The sequence below is a fragment of the Caretta caretta genome, chromosome 1, assembly GCF_965140235.1.
Source record: "Caretta caretta isolate rCarCar2 chromosome 1, rCarCar1.hap1, whole genome shotgun sequence".
NCBI lineage: Eukaryota > Metazoa > Chordata > Testudines > Cheloniidae > Caretta > Caretta caretta.
Window position 1 is genome coordinate 77,861,298 of NC_134206.1, and position 19,342 is coordinate 77,880,639.

Here is a 19,342-nt window from a genome sequence, read left to right on the forward strand (position 1 = left end):
ATATTTTGCTGATTGAGTTCTAGTCCTGGGTGAGAGGGTGATATGATCCTGTAAACAAGGCAAGCCTCAGCAGAGGACACATGAAACTGCAGCATATTTGTGGAGTGGCGGAGTAATTACAGTCTGGAGTTTTTTGTATATTAGGAAAATTACTGTGTCACTTTTTCAACCTGCAGTGCAATTGTTTTCTACTGTAACTCTTGGCTCTAAACAATATATATTATAAATATATATGTGAATACATACTGAATTGATACAATGCAGTTTTTGATACTGGTCTGCTGCTATTTTCCAAATGTTACAACACAGAATTATCTCAAGTCAATGTTAATAGGAGGTATACATTTCACAATATCCTTCATATTTTCATGCATCTTTCTGTTCAGGCGGAAAACTGTAGCCATCTGATATACTGAAACTTCTAACAAGCTGAGCCTTTTGAAGCCATGGACAGGTGATAAAAGCCACCTCATGTCTAAAGCTTCCCCAGGTCACAGCTGTCATACTCAGTTTGATTCATTGCTGTCACAATCTGCTGTCCCTGCTTGTTGCTGCACTTCTTTTATTCATCTAACTCATATATCTAAATATTCCATTACAAAAAGGACATCTAATGTTCACCTCATGTTTGAAAGGGCACAACACAAACTTCTGGAATTTAATTCTAAAGACTTGTGCTTAAACTGGCCATTACCAAATCTAAGGTGTCTGTTCACTTGTTCATTTCTCAATACTTCCCTTACAATTTTGTCTCTGTCTGATCTTCTTAGCAGTTTATCATGATTAAAATATTTGGTTATCATGTGGTCTCAGTTTTATTCCAACTTCTTATCAATTGGAAATGTAATATTGCCCAGTAACGGAATGGCATTTGAAGCTTTGTGAGTTTACAGATAACAACACTGATTGTGGACTTGGTGTATTGGAGGAAAAGGTCAGCAAGTCATCTAGGTTGGCACTGTTCACAAAATCAAGTCTCCTCTCCAAGAAACCAGGATGTTTATCATATCAGGACCTAGTATCTACCAGGCTAATTCTGATCTCAGTTACAGCAGTGCTGTAAGTCCAGAACAATTCTACTGAAGTTCATTGAATTAGCTTGTATGTACAAGAGTAGAAATTTGCTCCACTCCTTCCAATATTCAAAGACTGTGTTAATGAGAAAAAGGTGAACTTGTTTTGTCTAATTTCAAATACCCTCTGACATTTAGGTTAGAAAACTGAATTTAAAAACCTACTAGGTTCACAACACTCTTAAGGCCATCTCCAGTCAAAGGCAAAGAGACAGAACCAAATGAAAGCTTGGGTGGAAAAAAATGAAACATGAGGAGAGAGAAAGTAAAACCAGGTTTCAGAGTAGCAGCCGTGTTAGTCTGTATCCACAAAAAGAACAGGAGTACTTGTGGCACCTTAGAGACTAAGAAATTTATTTGAGCATAAACTTTTATGAGCTACAGCTACATGTGAGCTGTAGCTCACGAAAGCTTATGCTCAAATAAATTTCTTAGTCTCTAAGGTGCCACAAGTATTCCTTTTCTTTTAAAGTAAAACCAGAAAGCCTTAAAATGTAGAGAAAGAAAAGATATAAATTCTAATAAAAAGTAGTTTTCTGACAACGAATAATAGTTTGTGATGTTTGTTCGTCCCTCTAGCATCAATATTAAGAAACAGAAACCGTAGTTTTGAGTTTTCCCACCTCACAAAATCACATTCCTTTTAGGCTGTATCTATTCTCACAATAGCACTAGGATATTATGTCTTGTAGCATGCTACTGTACATACTCTTTACATTGCCAGTGCCGGACACTAATATTTGCTCAGAGAGTTTGCCCTTTAACCACTACCTGCATGCGCCATAAGGACACTAGCTAAAATCATAGAGTTTCTTTGCCTCCACTGGGAGCAGAGTAGACTGCCAGTAGCCATTCCCCCAAACAAAACCCCCAAGCTCCATACCCTCCAAACACCAGTTGCTACTCGTAAGGCCAGGGAGAAATAATTTATACACTTAATATTTTAAAAAATTGTTTTACTGCAAGTGAGGCTAGAACAGGGGTTCTCAATCTTTTTTGAATCATGTCCCGACCATCTTATTTTTCTCTTGGAGCCTCTCCTCCTTACAAAGTGGGACTCTCCAATGTAATCCAGATGAAACTGTGGCCAGTAATACATTGGTTCCAATCAAGGGGATTCTAGTTTAAATAAATCAGTCCTTTGATCCTGCTGTCTGTCTGTGCATAGGTGAGGAAACCTTTTAAAAGCACATACAAAAATAGTTTCCAGAGCAGTATTTCTCAACTTCAGCAACCAAGAGTGCTAGTGAGCCCTGCAACTCCATGTGCCAGGTCACAACTCCATTCACTGAAATTTGCCCTGGCCGCCCCGTCAGTTGTCTCACCAAATACAAAGGCAGTTTGGAAAGAGAGGCTATTTTGCCACTGCTCCTATGCCAAAAGCTATTTATAGTTTTCTTGCAATTTCACTGCAAACATGAATTTGCTCTGAAATCTGACCCGGTCACCCCTCCATCTGATGGAAGGGTGGCCAGGATGAATTTGAGTGAATGGCTTTGGGACCCTGTGTGTGAATGGAAAGTTCTGCTGCACCCCATGTGCAAATTTTAACCACTAGACTTAATAACCACACATGTGACTCTCCAGCAAAATTATCATGAGGGGCCGAGAGATGCTGTGATTCCACCTTTCTTGTTAGTATCATGGTAAAGTGTGCACCAACAGGAAAATGGATGTGTGAGGGCTCACTCCATGACCATCATGACACAGCAGTAAAAGAAGCATATACAGCATTGTGGTAGAACCATAATGCCACTACAGAGATATATCATAGTTTTCGCTTCCATGATTATAATTACTTCCTAAACAATCTATATCCATAATATTAAAATAAACTGTGTCATACCTGCATAAATTATCTGCCTATTTGTCACCTATTTACCATCTCTGATAGAGAAATATGGATTAGATGATGGGGCAGTATAAAACTTTTAACATCGTGAATCTGTGGAACACAAATATATGCATCACATGCTCAGCAATTTATTTCATGTATATTATCTCTGCAAGTGGCATAAGTACATACACAGGGACTGTCTGATGGTGTGATGCACACTGAAGAAAGTATACTGAGCTATGTGACCGCGAGTTCTAATGCCATATCACCTACGGAATGCTCTTACTATTTCCCTGCACTTCACAATCGTTATTAACTTAGGCCTAATGTTCCAACCTCAGAGTAGGTAATTATAATTCATTCATTTTACACATAAGATAATTCAGAGGTTGGAGCCATCATTGCTGGGAACAAAACCCAGGTCTCTAAGATGAGACACCCACATCTTATCAGCTTTCCCACATGAATTTTCGAAAGAAATGGTCCAAATTATGTGTTTGTCCAACACATACTGACACGTGTAGATGTTTGTCCATCTCTAGTGATTAAACCACAACCCATGCTTTAAGATCTGGGGATTTCAGGTTAAATCCCTGCAGATGACATAAAAATGTGTTGTTACACTTGGCTACACTAGGCCATATTCTGTTCCCAGAGCCAGGAAGAGAACAGAGAAATCCTGACACCCAACATTCTAGTGCTAATTCAGAAATAATTGTGTGACCAAGTGACAAAGTGTGTGTTGTGTTTCCATCTATGGGCTAGTACTCATAAAGGAGGATAATGTACCTACATCACCAGGACCGTTATAGATTACACGGTAGAACGTTGTGCAGGGGATCTGAAAGTTCTAGTCTATTCCATGCAGGTTCTTCTACTGCTCTCATCACCATAGTATCTAAGCACCTTCCAATAGTGCATTAAGAGTGATGAGTAATGTGTCACATCTGGTTTGTTCTCTTTTCTTTCTTGTGGGCTCAAACTTGCCTGATGACCAACTGCGGGTGGAGGGAATATATGTAAATTTATCTAGGGTCCTCACACTCCTGTTGAAAATATTTTATATAGCAAGCTATTATATTTAAGAGTGAATTTAGATGTTCTGTTAATATTTGTTTTATTACTGTATTTTAGTGTCTGTATTTTGGTTAATGGGAGATGTTGCTTTAAGAATAGAGTGGGCCACATATTGGAGGGTTTGTCTGACGAGACTGAAGACAGTACCCTGACTGTGCAGATTCCTAAGAGATCAGAATTTGATATGATAAACTTATCTTTACAGAAAACAAGCTTCCCTTTTTAGGGTGTAACATGAACACATATTAGGGAACTGGAACTCAGGACATAGCAAGTGACCCTCAGAGACTTTTTCCTGTCGGTTACCAGCATGAATCCAGCTCACCTCAATAGGGATTAAAAACTGCACCTATCTAATGAACATTTGGTGCTCCTTGTATGAGACGAGTCGCAGCTCCCACATCACAAACTCAGCACCACACTTTGCATAAATTGGCAGATTCAGCAGAGGCCAAGAACTTCACAGGCCATGGAGACTGAGCTGCCTCTGTGACTTACAAAGCAAGGTTCCCCAAATCAGGGTTGAGGCATGTTGACATAGTGATGTGTGGGGAAGGTTGCCCTACTGCCCTGTAGATAAACCAATGGCTTCAGTAACCAGGGCTGCACAAACCATAATGGCAACATTTTCAAAAGCACCTAAGTGACTCAAGACCTTTTTGAAAATGGAAATTCAGCCATAAGTCACTTAGGCACTTTTAAAAATAACATAAATCCACGTGGTTTTTTAAAGAGGGCATAAAAAACTATATGCAAATTAGATATAAATATGCAAATTGTGTCATTAAATAATCTGCATAAAATGTCACATGGAGCTACACAAAATTTGACAGTTATGATGAGGGTTTTAATAGCATGAATATAGGGGGGCTGATTTCCTCTGGAATGAGTTATGCAGGTCACCCCACACACACACATAAAAAGGTCAAGATTTAAAAAATTTACTAAAAGAAAAGGAGTACTTGTGGCACCTTAGAGACTAACCAATTTATCTGAGCATGAGCTTTCGTGAGCTACAGCTCACTTCATCGGATGCATATCGTGGAAACTGCAGCAGACATTATATACACACAGAGATCATGAAACAATACCTCCTCCCACCCCACTGTCCTGCTGGTAATAGCTTATCTAAAGTGATCATCAAGTTGGGCCATTTCCAGCACAAATCCAGGTTTTCTCACCCTCCGCCCCCCCCCCCCCACACACACACACAAACTCACTCTCCTGCTGGTAATAGCCCATCCAAAGTGACAACTCTCTTCACAATGTGTATGATAATCAAGGTGGGCCATTTCCTGCACAAATCCAGGTTCTCTCACCCCCTCACCCCCCTCCAAAAACCACACACACAAACTCACTCTCCTGCTGGTAATAGCTTATCCAAAGTGACCACTCTCCCTACAATGTGCATGATAATCAAGGTGGGCCATTTCCAGCACAAATCCAGGTTTTCTCACCCCCCACCCCCATACACACACAAACTCACTCTCCTGCTGGTAATAGCTCATCCAAAGTGACCACTCTCCCTACAATGTGCATGGTAATCAAGGTGAGCCATTTCCAGCACAAATCCAGGCTTTCTCAACCCCCCCCCCTTTCTTTTTCCCGGGGACACACACACACACACACACAAACTCACTCTGGAGAGTGAGTTTGTGTGTGTGTGTGTGTGTCCCCGGGAAAAAAAAAGGGGGGAGGGGGTTGAGAAAGCCTGGATTTGTGCTGGAAATGGCTCACCTTGATTACCATGCACATTGTAGGGAGAGTGGTCACTTTGGATGAGCTATTACCAGCAGGAGAGTGAGTTTGTGTGTGTATGGGGGTGGGGGGGTGAGAAAACCTGGATTTGTGCTGGAAATGGCCCAACTTGATGGTCACTTTAGATAAGCTATTACCAGCAGGACAGTGGGGTGGGAGGAGGTATTTTTTCATGATCTCTGTGTGTATATAATGTCTGCTGCAGTTTCCACGGTATGCATCCGATGAAGTGAGCTGTAGCTCACGAAAGTTCATGCTGAAATAAATCGGTTAGTCTCTAAGGTGCCACAAGTATTCCTTTTCTTTTTGCGAATACAGACTAACACGGCTGTTACTCTGAAAAAAATTTACTAGTAATTTTCAAGTGACAAGTGGAAAACTATTTGTCTTTAAGATGTTTCAAGTTAGGCACCCAAAAATTGGGGCACTGAAAATTAGATCCCATTTGAAAAATCTTTGCCTTCCTTTGTAATGGGTTTCTCTCCCCAGATAACTGGGGTGCAATTGAAAATAGGCTTGGGGATTGGAAAAAGAGTGAGAAAGTGTTCTTGGGGTGGAAGTGCTTGTATTTAGCTGTCAGGGAGACAGACATCAATGTGTGAGGAGTCCAGCTGGATTAAAAAACTTGTTGGTTTTAAAGACAAGATAGCCTGGGCTCATTTATTTGGATCCCCTTGATGCTACAATGTATTATCTTGCTAGCTATGGAATTCATGATGACACAGAGCACTATAAAGAGATTTTAGTGGGGTGGGGGTAGAGGTTTAAAATGTATTGGTTATAGTTTTACTCTCCATCTAAGTCCCACCGAGTTACACTCATGGTAACTTGGCCACCCAGCTTTACAGAGTTTACTAACTACTTTAGGCCAATTTGTTCAAGCTTAAAAAATAGAACATTTACTTTCTGAATGTCAAAAGCAGATGGAGATCAAATTTCCCACTGCTATATATAAACCGTGATATTGTACTTCAGATAATAAAAAGTAAGGAAGATACTGTGACATGCTAAGGATGCAAAAAACTAAGAACATTGGACATCATATATCAAGACTCCCACATGAACAAACAAAATGCTGTGTCAGCTAGTGTGTGCTCAATCATGTTCTCGATGCCATTATATTTATTACCATATACCCATGTAATAAGCAGTGATCATGATTTAAATTTAGAAAATAAATGTAAGATGAAATATACACCTAATATGTCCCAGGGAATAGCTCTGGCATCATGTACCTCTTGCTAATTGCCATTCTAGTGAAAAATAAAGCATACAGAAGGGCAGAAATCACCATGCTACTAGGCAGTGACAGTTAGCAGCATGGCAGCATGAGTGAGATGACAGGGTAGATTCAAAATGGTCACCACCGCACCATGACTGTTGTCTCAGATGCATTTGCATGCACCATGGTTCCAATGCTGATTTCTGCTGTCATCATGCCTACCAGGACAAAAGATGCAGCCTAACTTTTAAAGCCATATGTAGGCCTGGACCTAATTGCCTTATTAACGGTTTGTCCACATGGCATCACAGTGTAGACTATGGCGGTATGAATTTCAGAGTGCACCAAACTGCCCTGTATGGACATTGCTGGCATGAACAAAAGGTATCTAGTTTGTGTTAATGTAATCCTCCTTCAAACAGGGTTACATTATTGTGAACTACATTCCTTTCAGTTTGTGCCAGCAACGTCAACACAGAGCAGTTAGCGCACAACACTTTGGTACACTCTTCAGAGTAACAGCCGTGTTAGTCTGTATTCGCAAAAAGAAAAGGAGTACTTGTGGCACCTTAGAGACGAACCAATTTATTTGAGCATTATCATACACATTGTAAGGAGAGTGGTCACTTTAGATAAGCTATTACCAGCAGGAGAGTGGGTTTGTGGCAGGGGAGGGGGGAGAAAACCTGGATTTGTGCTGGAAATGGCCCAACTTGATTATCATACACATTGTAAGGAGAGTGATCACTTTAGATAAGCTATTACCAGCAGGAGAGTGGGGTGGGGGGAGGTATTTTTTCATGCTTTGTGTGTATAAAAAGATCTTCTACACTTTCCACAGTATGCATCTAATGAAGTGAGCTGTAGCTCACGAAAGCTTATGCTCAAATAAATTGGTTAGTCTCTAAGGTGCCACAAGTACTCCTTTTATTTTTGGTACACTCTGCAATTCATATCCCCATATTCTGCATTGCAGTGTGGCGTAGACACAGCCTTATTAGTTTCTGATACCCTATTTACTCTCTCACTTTCTGAGATTGCTGCATTTGATCCCAAATGTTTGCATGAATGGTACAAGTTACATTGTCACTAGTGGCCCTGCGAGCAGTAATAAAGATTTAGCGGCTTTTAAAGGAGTTTAAAATACATTTTATTTTTCTCTTCAAAGGCACTTGCAATTGCATGGTTCAGTATGATTCCAAGCTTGTCATGGCATAGCAAATGAGAAAATGAGGAAGTACAAGAACAGCATGTTTATATCAAATATCTCAACAAACCCAGGTTCCTATAGGTCACCTAAACCACCTAGAATGTTAAAACTGTTGGTGCCCTTGTTTTGGGTTTGATAATTTTTTCTGTATCATGGGGATTGTGTTAAGGGGAAGATCTTCAGTGGGTCAGTAAAACTCAAAATAAAATTATGCATGCAAATCTGTTTTCTGTATACATAATGATGTGCCTGCAAAACTCGCACAGGCATTTTTAGGAACTGCTGACAATCTGGCCCCAAAGTTTAGTCAAGAGGTAGGATTGTAAATTTGAGGTTTGCCAAATTAGAATGCAGCACTCTAACCTGTAAAATAAGAAACCCATTAAATTGGAGGAGAAGATTTCTAAGCCAGTGGTGGGCAACCTGTGGCCCAGGGGCTGCACACGGCCCATCAGGATAATCCAATGGCAGGCCGCAAGACAGTTTGTTTACATTTGCACTTCTACCTGCAGCTCCCCTTGGCCGGAAACGGCAAAACGTGGCCACTGGGCACTGCGGGTGGCTATGCAAATGTAAACAAACTGTATGGTGGCCCGCCAGTGGATTACCTTGACATTGGCTGTAGGTTGCCCAGCAGTGCTCTAAGCACACATTCAGTATTTCTCATATATTCTGATCAGCTCATTTGCTCTTTATCCAACCAGGAAGATACTCTTTGTATCTAATTTATTAGAATCAAGGAAGAATAGTAGGTAAAATGGAGATATCTAAGTAAATATAAGGTGAATCAAACTGTATAGTTTGAATATTAGGGGATAGAATACATGCATAATACAAGTAAAGCATCCTCCACCAAGGAAGGGAGAAGACTCCAGGAAATCCACTGGAGAGCTTGAGATGCAGGCCTAATTTAAGTGGGAAATACCCAGATGCTTTGTTGCTAGGTGCTATACTAATCCCTCTGATGGACGGAAGTTATTAGTATTCAGACTTCTGTACTGTGCTACAGTACTGGCCTGGCGGTTGTCAGGTCAGTACTCAACTCTACTAGACCTGTATTCTATTTCTGAATGAGGCAGTGGTGAGAGTTCTACAAAGACAGCATGCTCAGCCCATGTTGAGAGAGCACCTCAAGATGTTCTTCAGTGAATTTATTAGTCACTCTAGTTCTGGCACTCAGACCTCCAGCTGGGAATATCTGCCATAAACACCAGGATTGGTGTCATCTTGGCCCCACTGTCGTCAATGACAAAACTCTCACTGACTTCAATAGGGTCCGGATTTTACCTCCAGCTTCTTGGGAAAGTGGCATGAGATCTTTTTTGACCATGGGTAGTCAGTATCTATATCTCATCTGACAAATGGCAACTTCAACTGTGGAACTCGAGCACTGATTCAGTACTCAGTATTCAGAATGTTCAGTTACCAACATAATACTCAGTTCCCAAAATCAATTCCTACAGTAAGTGGGGTTTTCTTTGGAACCCTCCCTTCCAAACACTGACCAAGCCTTGCCTTTATGACTGCTTACCTTATGACATCTGATGAGAACATCCTTACATTAATAAGGTACCATGCTGTGAAGAAATTAATTTAGTATCACAGATATATTTCTAGATGTTTACCTTAATAACAGATGTCTCGACTCTGGATGGGGGACTCTGTACTTGTGCTGCTGCTGCCATATTTGCAATGGTACTAAGGTGGTTCATCTGACTCATGGCCATTGTGACAGATGCTGGAGGTAGGCTGACAGGAATTAATGGGTGGGGCATCATCATAAAAGGAAGTTCCAGGCCTAAGAAAAAAAAAACAAAAGGCAGGAAATATTGGTTTATGATGTTTTTTAAATATTGACTATTAGGAATATATTTTCTTATGAGCAAAATATGTTGAAATGCTTGACACCAAATGTGTTCAAAAATGAACTCTTCCAACATTTCAGTATAGAGCAGTTAACATGAATCTGTTCACTTTTTGTCCATGTGTAATTCCCTCTAGTATCCATGGAGGTCTTATATGCACAGGGAGAGGCTAACAGGCCCCTTAGTTTGTTCAGATCAGTGTAATGTTGTACCATATCATTGCTAAGCAATCGTTGTTCGTTATATTGTCCATTTTAATACTTGTGGCAAGGTGTCTTAGCAATAATTATAATACTGATGCACAGGTTAATAGCTAGTTAAGTATCAGGTTTACTGTGTTTGTTTTTTTATTTTTTTTATGACTCCTACTTCCACTGCTGAATACTTTAATTGAAGTATTACAGTATTCACCATGTTTTTTATTTTGCATAGCCTATTTAACTAAACACAATAGAAAGACAGAAGTTTGAAAACCACTGATGTTAGTGTTGAAAGATGTCAACCCGTACCATTTGGCAGAAGGTGGTTCTGTTGAAGAGGGTTGAGAGGATGGCTAACTGGAAGGTTATGCTGTCCAGGCAAGCTGGGGTGGTTAACAGACACCTGTGATCCTTGGGTGAGGGGAGACTGAAGTTTTTCTTTATCCCAAGAACCATCACTGCTGCCTGTGGGGAATGAATATAAATTATTTGGATGCAGGAAGATTTCAAATTTGCAACGTCTGAATTTGAAATCAAGGCCACCAATTTAACGCATTTTGTGATTGACAAATTAGTGTTTGTAATGTATGGGTTGGGCAAGGGAGGAGGTTTGTTTTCAGTCAGTAGAAAGAAAAACCACCTTAACAGATAGGTAAGGATAATATTTGCAGTTTATAGTTAGAAACATGAACTTATGGATGTTAGGATTGTACTAGTTCACTTGGAGAGGTGTATACACTTTGAATTCTTAATCTTTGGCTAGAAGAAGAGCTTAAACAGTACAGTTCCAGTGAGAAATCAACAATGTATTTTAATGAATGATAAATATTTGTTATATTAACAGTTTTACTTATAGTTCTGTAATTCTTAGTAAGTAGAACTTGAGAGAAATATACCAATTGTTTTATATGTGGTAGAGGGTGTTCACTTATAAAGTTTTCATTGTCTGACTATGGCTATATTAATTATGTTCATATTTGTTCTTAAATTTTGGTATTAAAATAAAACTAGACAGTAGTTAAAATTTTTACTCACTGATGGCATCAACAGACATGCACTCTTGTGTATGGTTAACATATTGCAATATTAGATAGTCAATTTATATTTCATTCCATTCAATATAAGAAATTATGAGTCCAATCCTGCAAGTCCTCTTCTTGTGGAACCCCAGAGGGAGCAAGAAATGATTTGGGCCAATATGTACTGACTATAACTGTATTTTACGTATCTGAGAAAACAGATTTTTCACTACCGTGAACATCAGCACTTTTCAATATAACACAGTAAAACAGAATAACACAGTTAAAGAATGGTATCAGTATTTCATTTATATGAAAAAGTTATTGATTTCTACATTATGGAAGTGCACTTTAAGTGACCTCTAAACTGAACAGGTCTTTAAAAAACTATATGTCTCTGAGAATATATATAATATGCTACCCTATCTTGAACTTCGTAATCAGAAAGCTCCAGTGACTTCAGTGGGAATAGTTTATATGAAGTTCAAGACTGGGCAGCATATTAAATGTATTCATACATTCATTTAATAGGCTGCCCAATCTTGTAAATATTATATTAAAATGTATTTTGTGCAAATTTTCATAGTACTTTTCACAATTATCAGATCAACAGTAGGGACCCTCTAATTTCCATTGTCTTTAATAGGAGTTGCATTAGCCCATTAGCCTTACCATTTTAAAAAAATACTTTTACATGAGATGACAAAAGCACAAAAGTTGGTCAAAGTACAATTTAATTTCTCTAGATTTATTAAAAACCTGATTGTAAAAGCTATATAACATAGTTTATAATGAAAAAATACTCAGTTATGGCCATTATTTTCCTTCCCCAGCTACTTCATGAAGACAGTTAAGGTTCAATATAAATTCTAATTCATTAGCTCAATACTGTCTAGATCCCAGTGTAAATTGTTCAGGAGTAGGTAATGAAAATTCAGTCCAAAGTCTGCAGCAGTCAAACAGAGAAATTTTATTAAACAATGAAAATAATCAATTAAACCAGATATCTTTATTGTCTTTATCCTCTTTATCATTTTACAAGAAATTCTGACAAACTTTATGAAATGTTTATACTTAGTTTAAGACTGAGCTTGCTAACACGACAGATTCTTAGGACTTGAGCCTCTGATAGGTGGGCATATCACCATGCCTTTTGGAAAGTCAGATACCTCTGCACAATAGGAAGACCACGGGTGAGACTGAGTTTTCAGTCATTATTTGGAAAAACAGCTTGCTTATTATACCTTTGTTTCCCCTAGTTTCTTTCCCTATATTATCTGCTTATTGCAATAATGACAAACACACTTCCATCCTGCATGTTCATTTAGTGAAGAACCTGACTGATATGAATAGATTCAGACCCCAATGTCTCAATTCTGTACTTGTCTACATACACTGTAACATCTTTATCTTTGATTTTCATAAGCCCGAAACAAGGCTCCATAGAAAAAAAAATACAAGAAGAAAAGAAGACAATACAGATTTTTGTAAAACTTAATTGAAACCTGGATCAAATTACTCCAATTTTATATAAAGTTCTCATATTACCAACAAGTTCACATTTTAATAAATCCTTTCTACTGATTTTTTCCACTTCCCCACCAAAACCAGCTGTTAGTCCAGGTTAAAAAAAAAAAGAAAAGAAAAAAAGACAGATTTGTTAAGAAAAAATGCAATTTCTTTTTGCCAAAATGTAACCTTTGCCATAGGAAAGTGGAAACAAATCGAAGCAAGCATGTTAAGGTTTTCACTCTACAAATGGAGGGAAGTTTTCAACATTTCATAGACATAACTCTCATGAAAGGGTCAATTTCATGTCAGGTCCTGTCTAGCTCTGGGGTTTGAGGTGAGGCTGGATAGAGACCTACAGATCTGTGGATATCCGCTTTATATCTGCGGATATCCACGGACCATGTTTGAAGATTGTGGATTGGATGCAGATACAAATTTTGTATCCACATAAGGCTCTAAGGATGGAGTCAAAATTAAGTTACTACAACTGTTATATTGTTTCCTGACTTCTCCAGAATTTGGCAAGGTCATCCATAGTATTTCTGGTTATGGCATTTCATATGTAGTCAAAGATGAGAACCTCTGCATTTGAGTGGGCAACAAAAATGATTAGGGGACTGGAACACATGAGTTATGAGGAGAGGCTGAGGGAGCTGGGATTGTTTAGCCTGCAGAAGAGAAGAATGAGGGGGGATTTGATAGCTGCTTTCAACTACCTGAAAGGGGGTTCCAAAGAGGATGGCTCTAGACTGTTCTCAATGGTAGCAGATGACAGAACGAGGAGTAATGGTCTCAAGTTGCAGTGGGGGAGGTTTAGATTGGATATTAGGAAAAACTTTTTCACTAAGAGGGTGTGAAACACTGGAATGCGTTACCTAGGGAGGTGGTAGAATCTCCTTCCTTAGAGGTTTTTAAGGTCAGGCTTGACAGAGCCCTGGCTGGGATGATTTAACTGGGAATTGGACCTGCTTTGAGCAGGGGGTTGGACTAGATGACCTTCTGGGGTCCCTTCCAACCCTGATATTCTATGATTCTATGATTCTATGATTCTATGAGTGCACCTTATACCTCAGCACTACATGTACCCATTGTTTTCAGTTTCATCAAAACCAATACTGTAATGAAATGAAGGAGACACTGGTATTAAAGCTAGTGCTTAGTCAGGGATTGATACTTTGATCCTTGAAATCTAACATTGTCTGCCAAGATTAGTTTACTATCAAAATGACTCATAGCCAGTCTCCAACCCATAACATTAGAAACCACTTACAAGGTACAGCATCTTGCACTCTTAAACATCTGTAAGTGGACAGGCATAGATACAAATAGCAAACATTGGCCATTTGCTGCATTTTTGTTATGGTAGTTAAGCTCAACAGCTTTCCTCCCAGAGGAGATAGTTATTTTCATTTATGTCTAAGTAAAATAAGTGTTACCCCTCAGACAGTACTCACCCTCCGAACAACTAAGTGCAAGCTGCCAATTCAGTTGTTTTTTTAAAAATTGATTAAAAACCATACAGTGGTTTCAAAAAGCTTTAAAAAATCTGTTGCCTACTTCCTCGCTACTTGTTGCCCTGCTGGAGGCTTATGTTTTCCAGTTTCTATCAGTGGTTGTAAACTCTTTGTAATAGGATTAAGAGCTTGGACACCTGATATCCCTGGGTTCTGTAGTTCACCCTCATAAAAGCTGTTTGCTTTAAATTGAGAGAAAATCAGTTTTTAGTGGCATAATTAATTACATTATGCAAATTTCCAGATTCAGCATAACACTTTGTGAAATGACAACTGGTAGCTCCACATTGCATTTTGAGCTGCATTTCAATTGATGCAGCACTAACCACAGAGTAGTATTTTCAAAGCTTTTCACCACAGAGGATCCAATGCAGAAATGTGGACGGTGAACTTTAGGTGCGCAAGTCCCATACATGGGCACTGATATAGGCTCTTTGGTAGCCTTTATATTTTATGTGCCCAAGTGCCAACATAAGCACTCAGAATGTGGAATTTGAGTTAAAGTAGATGAGCACATTTAAAAACTGGGTTCAGCATGTTTCGTGTTTATGTTCAGTTTGTCTGGTACAGCAAAAAATATGATGCTATTCATTGATTTCGAAGACTAACAGTTAGATACAGTGTTTCTCCACTAAACAACATTTTAGCACAGATTTCTTAGAAGTCTATTTCTCCCCCAAACTCTAATTCAGCAACAAGCCATAATTGTACATTAAAACACGGTTTTTATAAAATACACTTAAAAATAAAACCTGATGGCTGAATTATTTATATCTGTAACCATTAGCACCAGTAAATAGGGATGATAACATATGAAAATAATTCTGACTGTACACCTTCCCTGTGAGATGAAATCAAATGCATAAGCAACATGCAGTGAAAATACAAAAAAAAAGAAAAGAAAAAAAGAAGCATAAGTGCCTATCACCAAGTCAATAAGAAAAAAAACCCTCTATGTATTTTATACTGCTGATCCCTTTTTAGTCCCCCTAATTCTCAAAATAAGACCACAGTTATCTTTCGTGTTCCCTGATACAGACTATTTCTCATCAACAAGCAATCACTATATGAGGCATTCTATATTAGCTATTGTCATAAATATAAAAGGAAGGGTAAACATCTTTAAATCCCTCCTGGCTAGAGGAAAAACCCTTTCAACTGTAAAGGGTTAAGAAGCTAAGACAACCTCGCTGGCACCTGACCAAAATGGCCAATGAGGAGACAAGATACTTTCAAAGCTGGAGTTGGGGGGGGGGAGGGAAACAAAAGCTTCTCTCTGTCTGTGTATTGTTTTTGCCGGGAACAGAGCAGGAATGCAGGTCACAACTCCTGTAAAAAGTCAGTAAGCAATCTAGTTAGATATGCGTTAGATTCTGTTTTGTTTAAATGGCTGATAAAATAAGTGGTGCTGAATGGAATGTATATTCCTATTTTTGTGTCTTTTTGTAACTTAAGGTTTAGCCTAGAGGGATTCTCTATGTTTTGAATCTGATTACCCTGTAAGGTATTTACCATCCTGATTTTACAGAGGTGATTCTTTTACTTTTTCTTTAATTAAAATTCTTCTTTTAAGAACCTAATTGCTTTTGCATTGTTCTTAAGATCCAAGGGTTTGGATCTGTGTTCACCTATGCAAATTGGTGAGGATATTTATCAAGCCTTCCCCAGGAAAGGGGGTGTAGAACTTGGGAGGATTTTGAGGGGAAAGACGTTTCCAAGTGGGCTCTTTCCCTGTTATATTTGTTAGACACTTGATGGTGACAGCAATAAAGTCCCAGGACAAAAGGTAAAATAGTTTGTACCTTGGGAAAGTTTTAATCTAAGTTGGTAAAAATAAGCTTAGGGTTTTTTTTCATGCAGGTCCCCACATCTGTACCCTAGAGTTCAGAGTGGGGAAAGAACCTTGACAGCTATATTGGGTCATTTATCTGAGGTTTGATTCCTGCCATGCTATATATGTTCACTGGAAACTGCTCAAAAACCATGTGCTAAAAGTTGGGAATCTTATCATCCAAATTAAATATTTAGTTCTCCTTCTTTAGACTCTGACTCATTGTATGCATGCCACTTCACCTCTGCGTGATTCAGTTTAACCTGCTGAAGTTGGCTATAATACTTATCCACCACTCAGGAGTTTTATGAGACTGCATGTCTGTAAAGCATGCTGAGATTTTTAGATAAAGGTGATATATAAAGTATAATGAAATTATAATTATTATATAATATTATTAGATCAGTACCTGTACAGAGATCATCAGACTTCAATAGCATCTCTTTTGTCCCATGTCATTGGAATTAAAAAACAACAATGTAATTACTATCACTACTATACAGTTTCCACGGTATACATCTGATGAAGTGAGCTGTAGCTCACGAAAGCTCATGCTCAAATAAATTGGTTAGTCTCTAAGGTGCCACAAGTCCTCCTTTTCTTTTTACTGACACTATATAAATATGCAACATTTTCAAGGAAGCAAATACTATGGGATGAGGATTTTTTTGTGATGGCTATGTCATCATACTCAGGCTCTCAGATTTCCCAAAAGAAAATTTCTCACTAAAAGGTGACCACTTAACCAAACTATTGCATAATTTATCTACCAAGTTTATGGGCCTAGCATCAGCGCTTCTGTTAGTATCACCACTAAGCATGAACACTAGCAGCAGCAAACACTACAAAAATGTCTGTTCTCCAAAAAGCAAACATTTTCTCTCTCTCTCTTTCACACACACATGCACACACACACACACCTGGGAAGCCAAGCGAACATTTAATCTCACATATGGTCGCTTCTGTGCAGACAAAGGTACTAACATAAAAAAGTAATCAGAGATTCTGGCCTTACTCATATCCGTTGCTTCATCCATTGTCTTAATTTTATCATGTAGGTTTGTCTTTGCAATGTCTTGGCAAAGTGTCTCTTTCACCTCAGTGGTGAAAGAACAGGTTAAGGACTATTTAGAAAAGCTGGACATGCACAAGTCCATGGGTCCAGATCTAATGCATCCAAGGGTGCTGAGGTAGTTGGCTAATGTGATTGCAGAGCCATTGGCCATTATCTTTGAAAATTCTTGGCCATCGGGGAGGTCCCTGACTCTTAGAAAAAGGCAAATATAGTGCCCATATTTTTAAAAGGGAAGAAAGAGAACCTGGGGAACTACAGACCACTCAGCCTCACTTTAGTCCCCAGCAAAATCATGGAGCAGGGCCTCAAGGAATCCATTTTGAAGCACTTGGAGGAGAGGAAGGTGATCAGGAACAGTCAACATGGATTCACCAAGGGCAAGTCATGCCTGACCAACCTGATTGCCTTCTATAATGAGATAACTGGCTCTGTGAATATGGGGAAAGTGGTGGATGTGATATATCTTGACTTTAGCAAAGCTTTTGATACAGACTCCCACAGTATTCTTGCCAGCAAGTTAAAGAAGTATGTATTGGATGAATGGACTATAAGGTGGATAGAAAGCTGGCTAGACTGTTGGGCTCAATGGGTTGTGATCAATGGCTCAATGTCTAGTTGGCAGCCGGTATCAAGCGGAGTGCCCCAAGGGTCGGTCCTGGGGCCAGTTTTGTTCAACATCTTTATTAATGATCTGGATGATGGGATGAATTGCACCCTCAGCAAATTTGCAGATTACACTAAACTGGGGAAGAGATAGATACGCTGGAGGGTAGGGATAGGGTCCAAAGTGACCTAGACAAATTGGAGGATTGGGCCAAAAGAAATCTGATGAGGTTCAACAAAAACAAGTGCAGAGTCCTGCACTTAGGAAGGAAGAATCCCATGCACCACTACAGACTGGGGACAGACTGGCTAAGCAGCAGTTCTGGAGAAAAGGACCTGGGAATTACAGTGGACGAGAAGCTGGATATGAGTCAGCAGTGTGCCCTTGTTGCCAAGAAGGCCAATGGCATATTGGGCTGTATTAGTAGGAGCATTGCCGCAGATCGAGAGAAGTGATTATTCCCTTTTATTCGGCACTGGTGAGGCCACACCTGGAGTACTGCATCCAGTTTTGGTCCCCCAACTACAGACGGGATGTGGACAAAATGGAGAGAGTCCAGCAGAGGGCAATGAAAATGATTAGGGGTCTGGGGCACATGATTGACGAGGAGAGGCTGAGGGAACTGGAGTTATTTAGTCTGCAGAAGAGAATAGTGAGGGGGGATTTAATAGCAGCCTTCAACTACCTGGAGGGGGATTCCAAAGAGGATGGCGCTCAGTTGTTCTCAGTGGTGGCAGATGACAGAACAAGAAGCAATGGTCTCAAGTTGAAGTGCGGGAGGTCTAGGTTGGATATTAGGAAACACTATTTCACTAGGAGGGTGGTGAAGCACTGGAATGGGTTACCTAGGGAAGTGGTGGAATCTCCATGCTTCGAGGTTTTTAAGGTCAGGCTTGACAAAGCCCTGCTGGGATGATTTAGTTGGTGTTGGTCCTGCTTTGAGCAGGGGATTGGACTAGATGACCTCCTGAGGTCTCTTCCAACCCTAATATTCTACGATTCTATGATTCTGTGAAAGGCAAGTGATGAGTGTGTTATGTGCAGTGAGCCATCTTTGCACCAACTTCAATCACTCTCTGAAAGAATGTGAGATTTTTACACAAATTCATCTACTGGTAAGTAAAAATTGCACCTCAAACAGCTCATTCAAGAGAAAGCAGATGGAATACAGGCTAACCAACTGAGCTTAATCTTAAACAGGAAACACCAGTGAAAGGAAGGGCATTGCTTTTCACCATCCAGTGAACCATGTTGGAACACGTATTTCATACCTTGAAATCTCTTATAATTGCTATGAAATAAATTAAAACTGAAAAAGCATTAGATAAAATGCATACTCCGGCTGAAAAATAAAACTAGTCCAAGTGAATGAAAACGTAAGTTCTCAGTTATAACCAATACAATATTTACAAAATTGATTCTCCATTTGTTATTGGTAAAAGAGCCTAATTATATTTTCATTTGTTGACAACAAACTATGCATAGTATTGTTTTCAGTGTTATTGCAGCTGTGCTGGCCCCAAGATATTAGAGAGACAAGGTGGG

The 19,342-nt window shown here is 39.3% G+C and overlaps 1 protein-coding gene across 9 annotated transcripts in view; it reads right to left on the reverse strand.

Annotated features, from left to right (window-relative positions):
• DACH1 (dachshund family transcription factor 1) overlaps positions 1–19,342 on the reverse strand; it is a 453,297-nt gene that overhangs the window by 138,322 nt on the left and 295,633 nt on the right. For 6 of the 9 annotated variants that reach the window (XM_075128932.1, XM_075128936.1, XM_048851983.2 and 3 more), the window contains 2 exons: positions 10,552–10,707; positions 9,803–9,975 (listed from right to left, as the gene is read on the reverse strand). In XM_075128932.1, coding sequence (XP_074985033.1) covers positions 9,803–9,975; positions 10,552–10,707 — 329 coding nt within the window. The remainder of the gene's footprint in view (positions 1–9,802; positions 9,976–10,551; positions 10,708–19,342) is intronic. The other 3 variants (XM_075128954.1, XM_075128959.1, XM_048852042.2) reach the window with 1 other exon arrangement.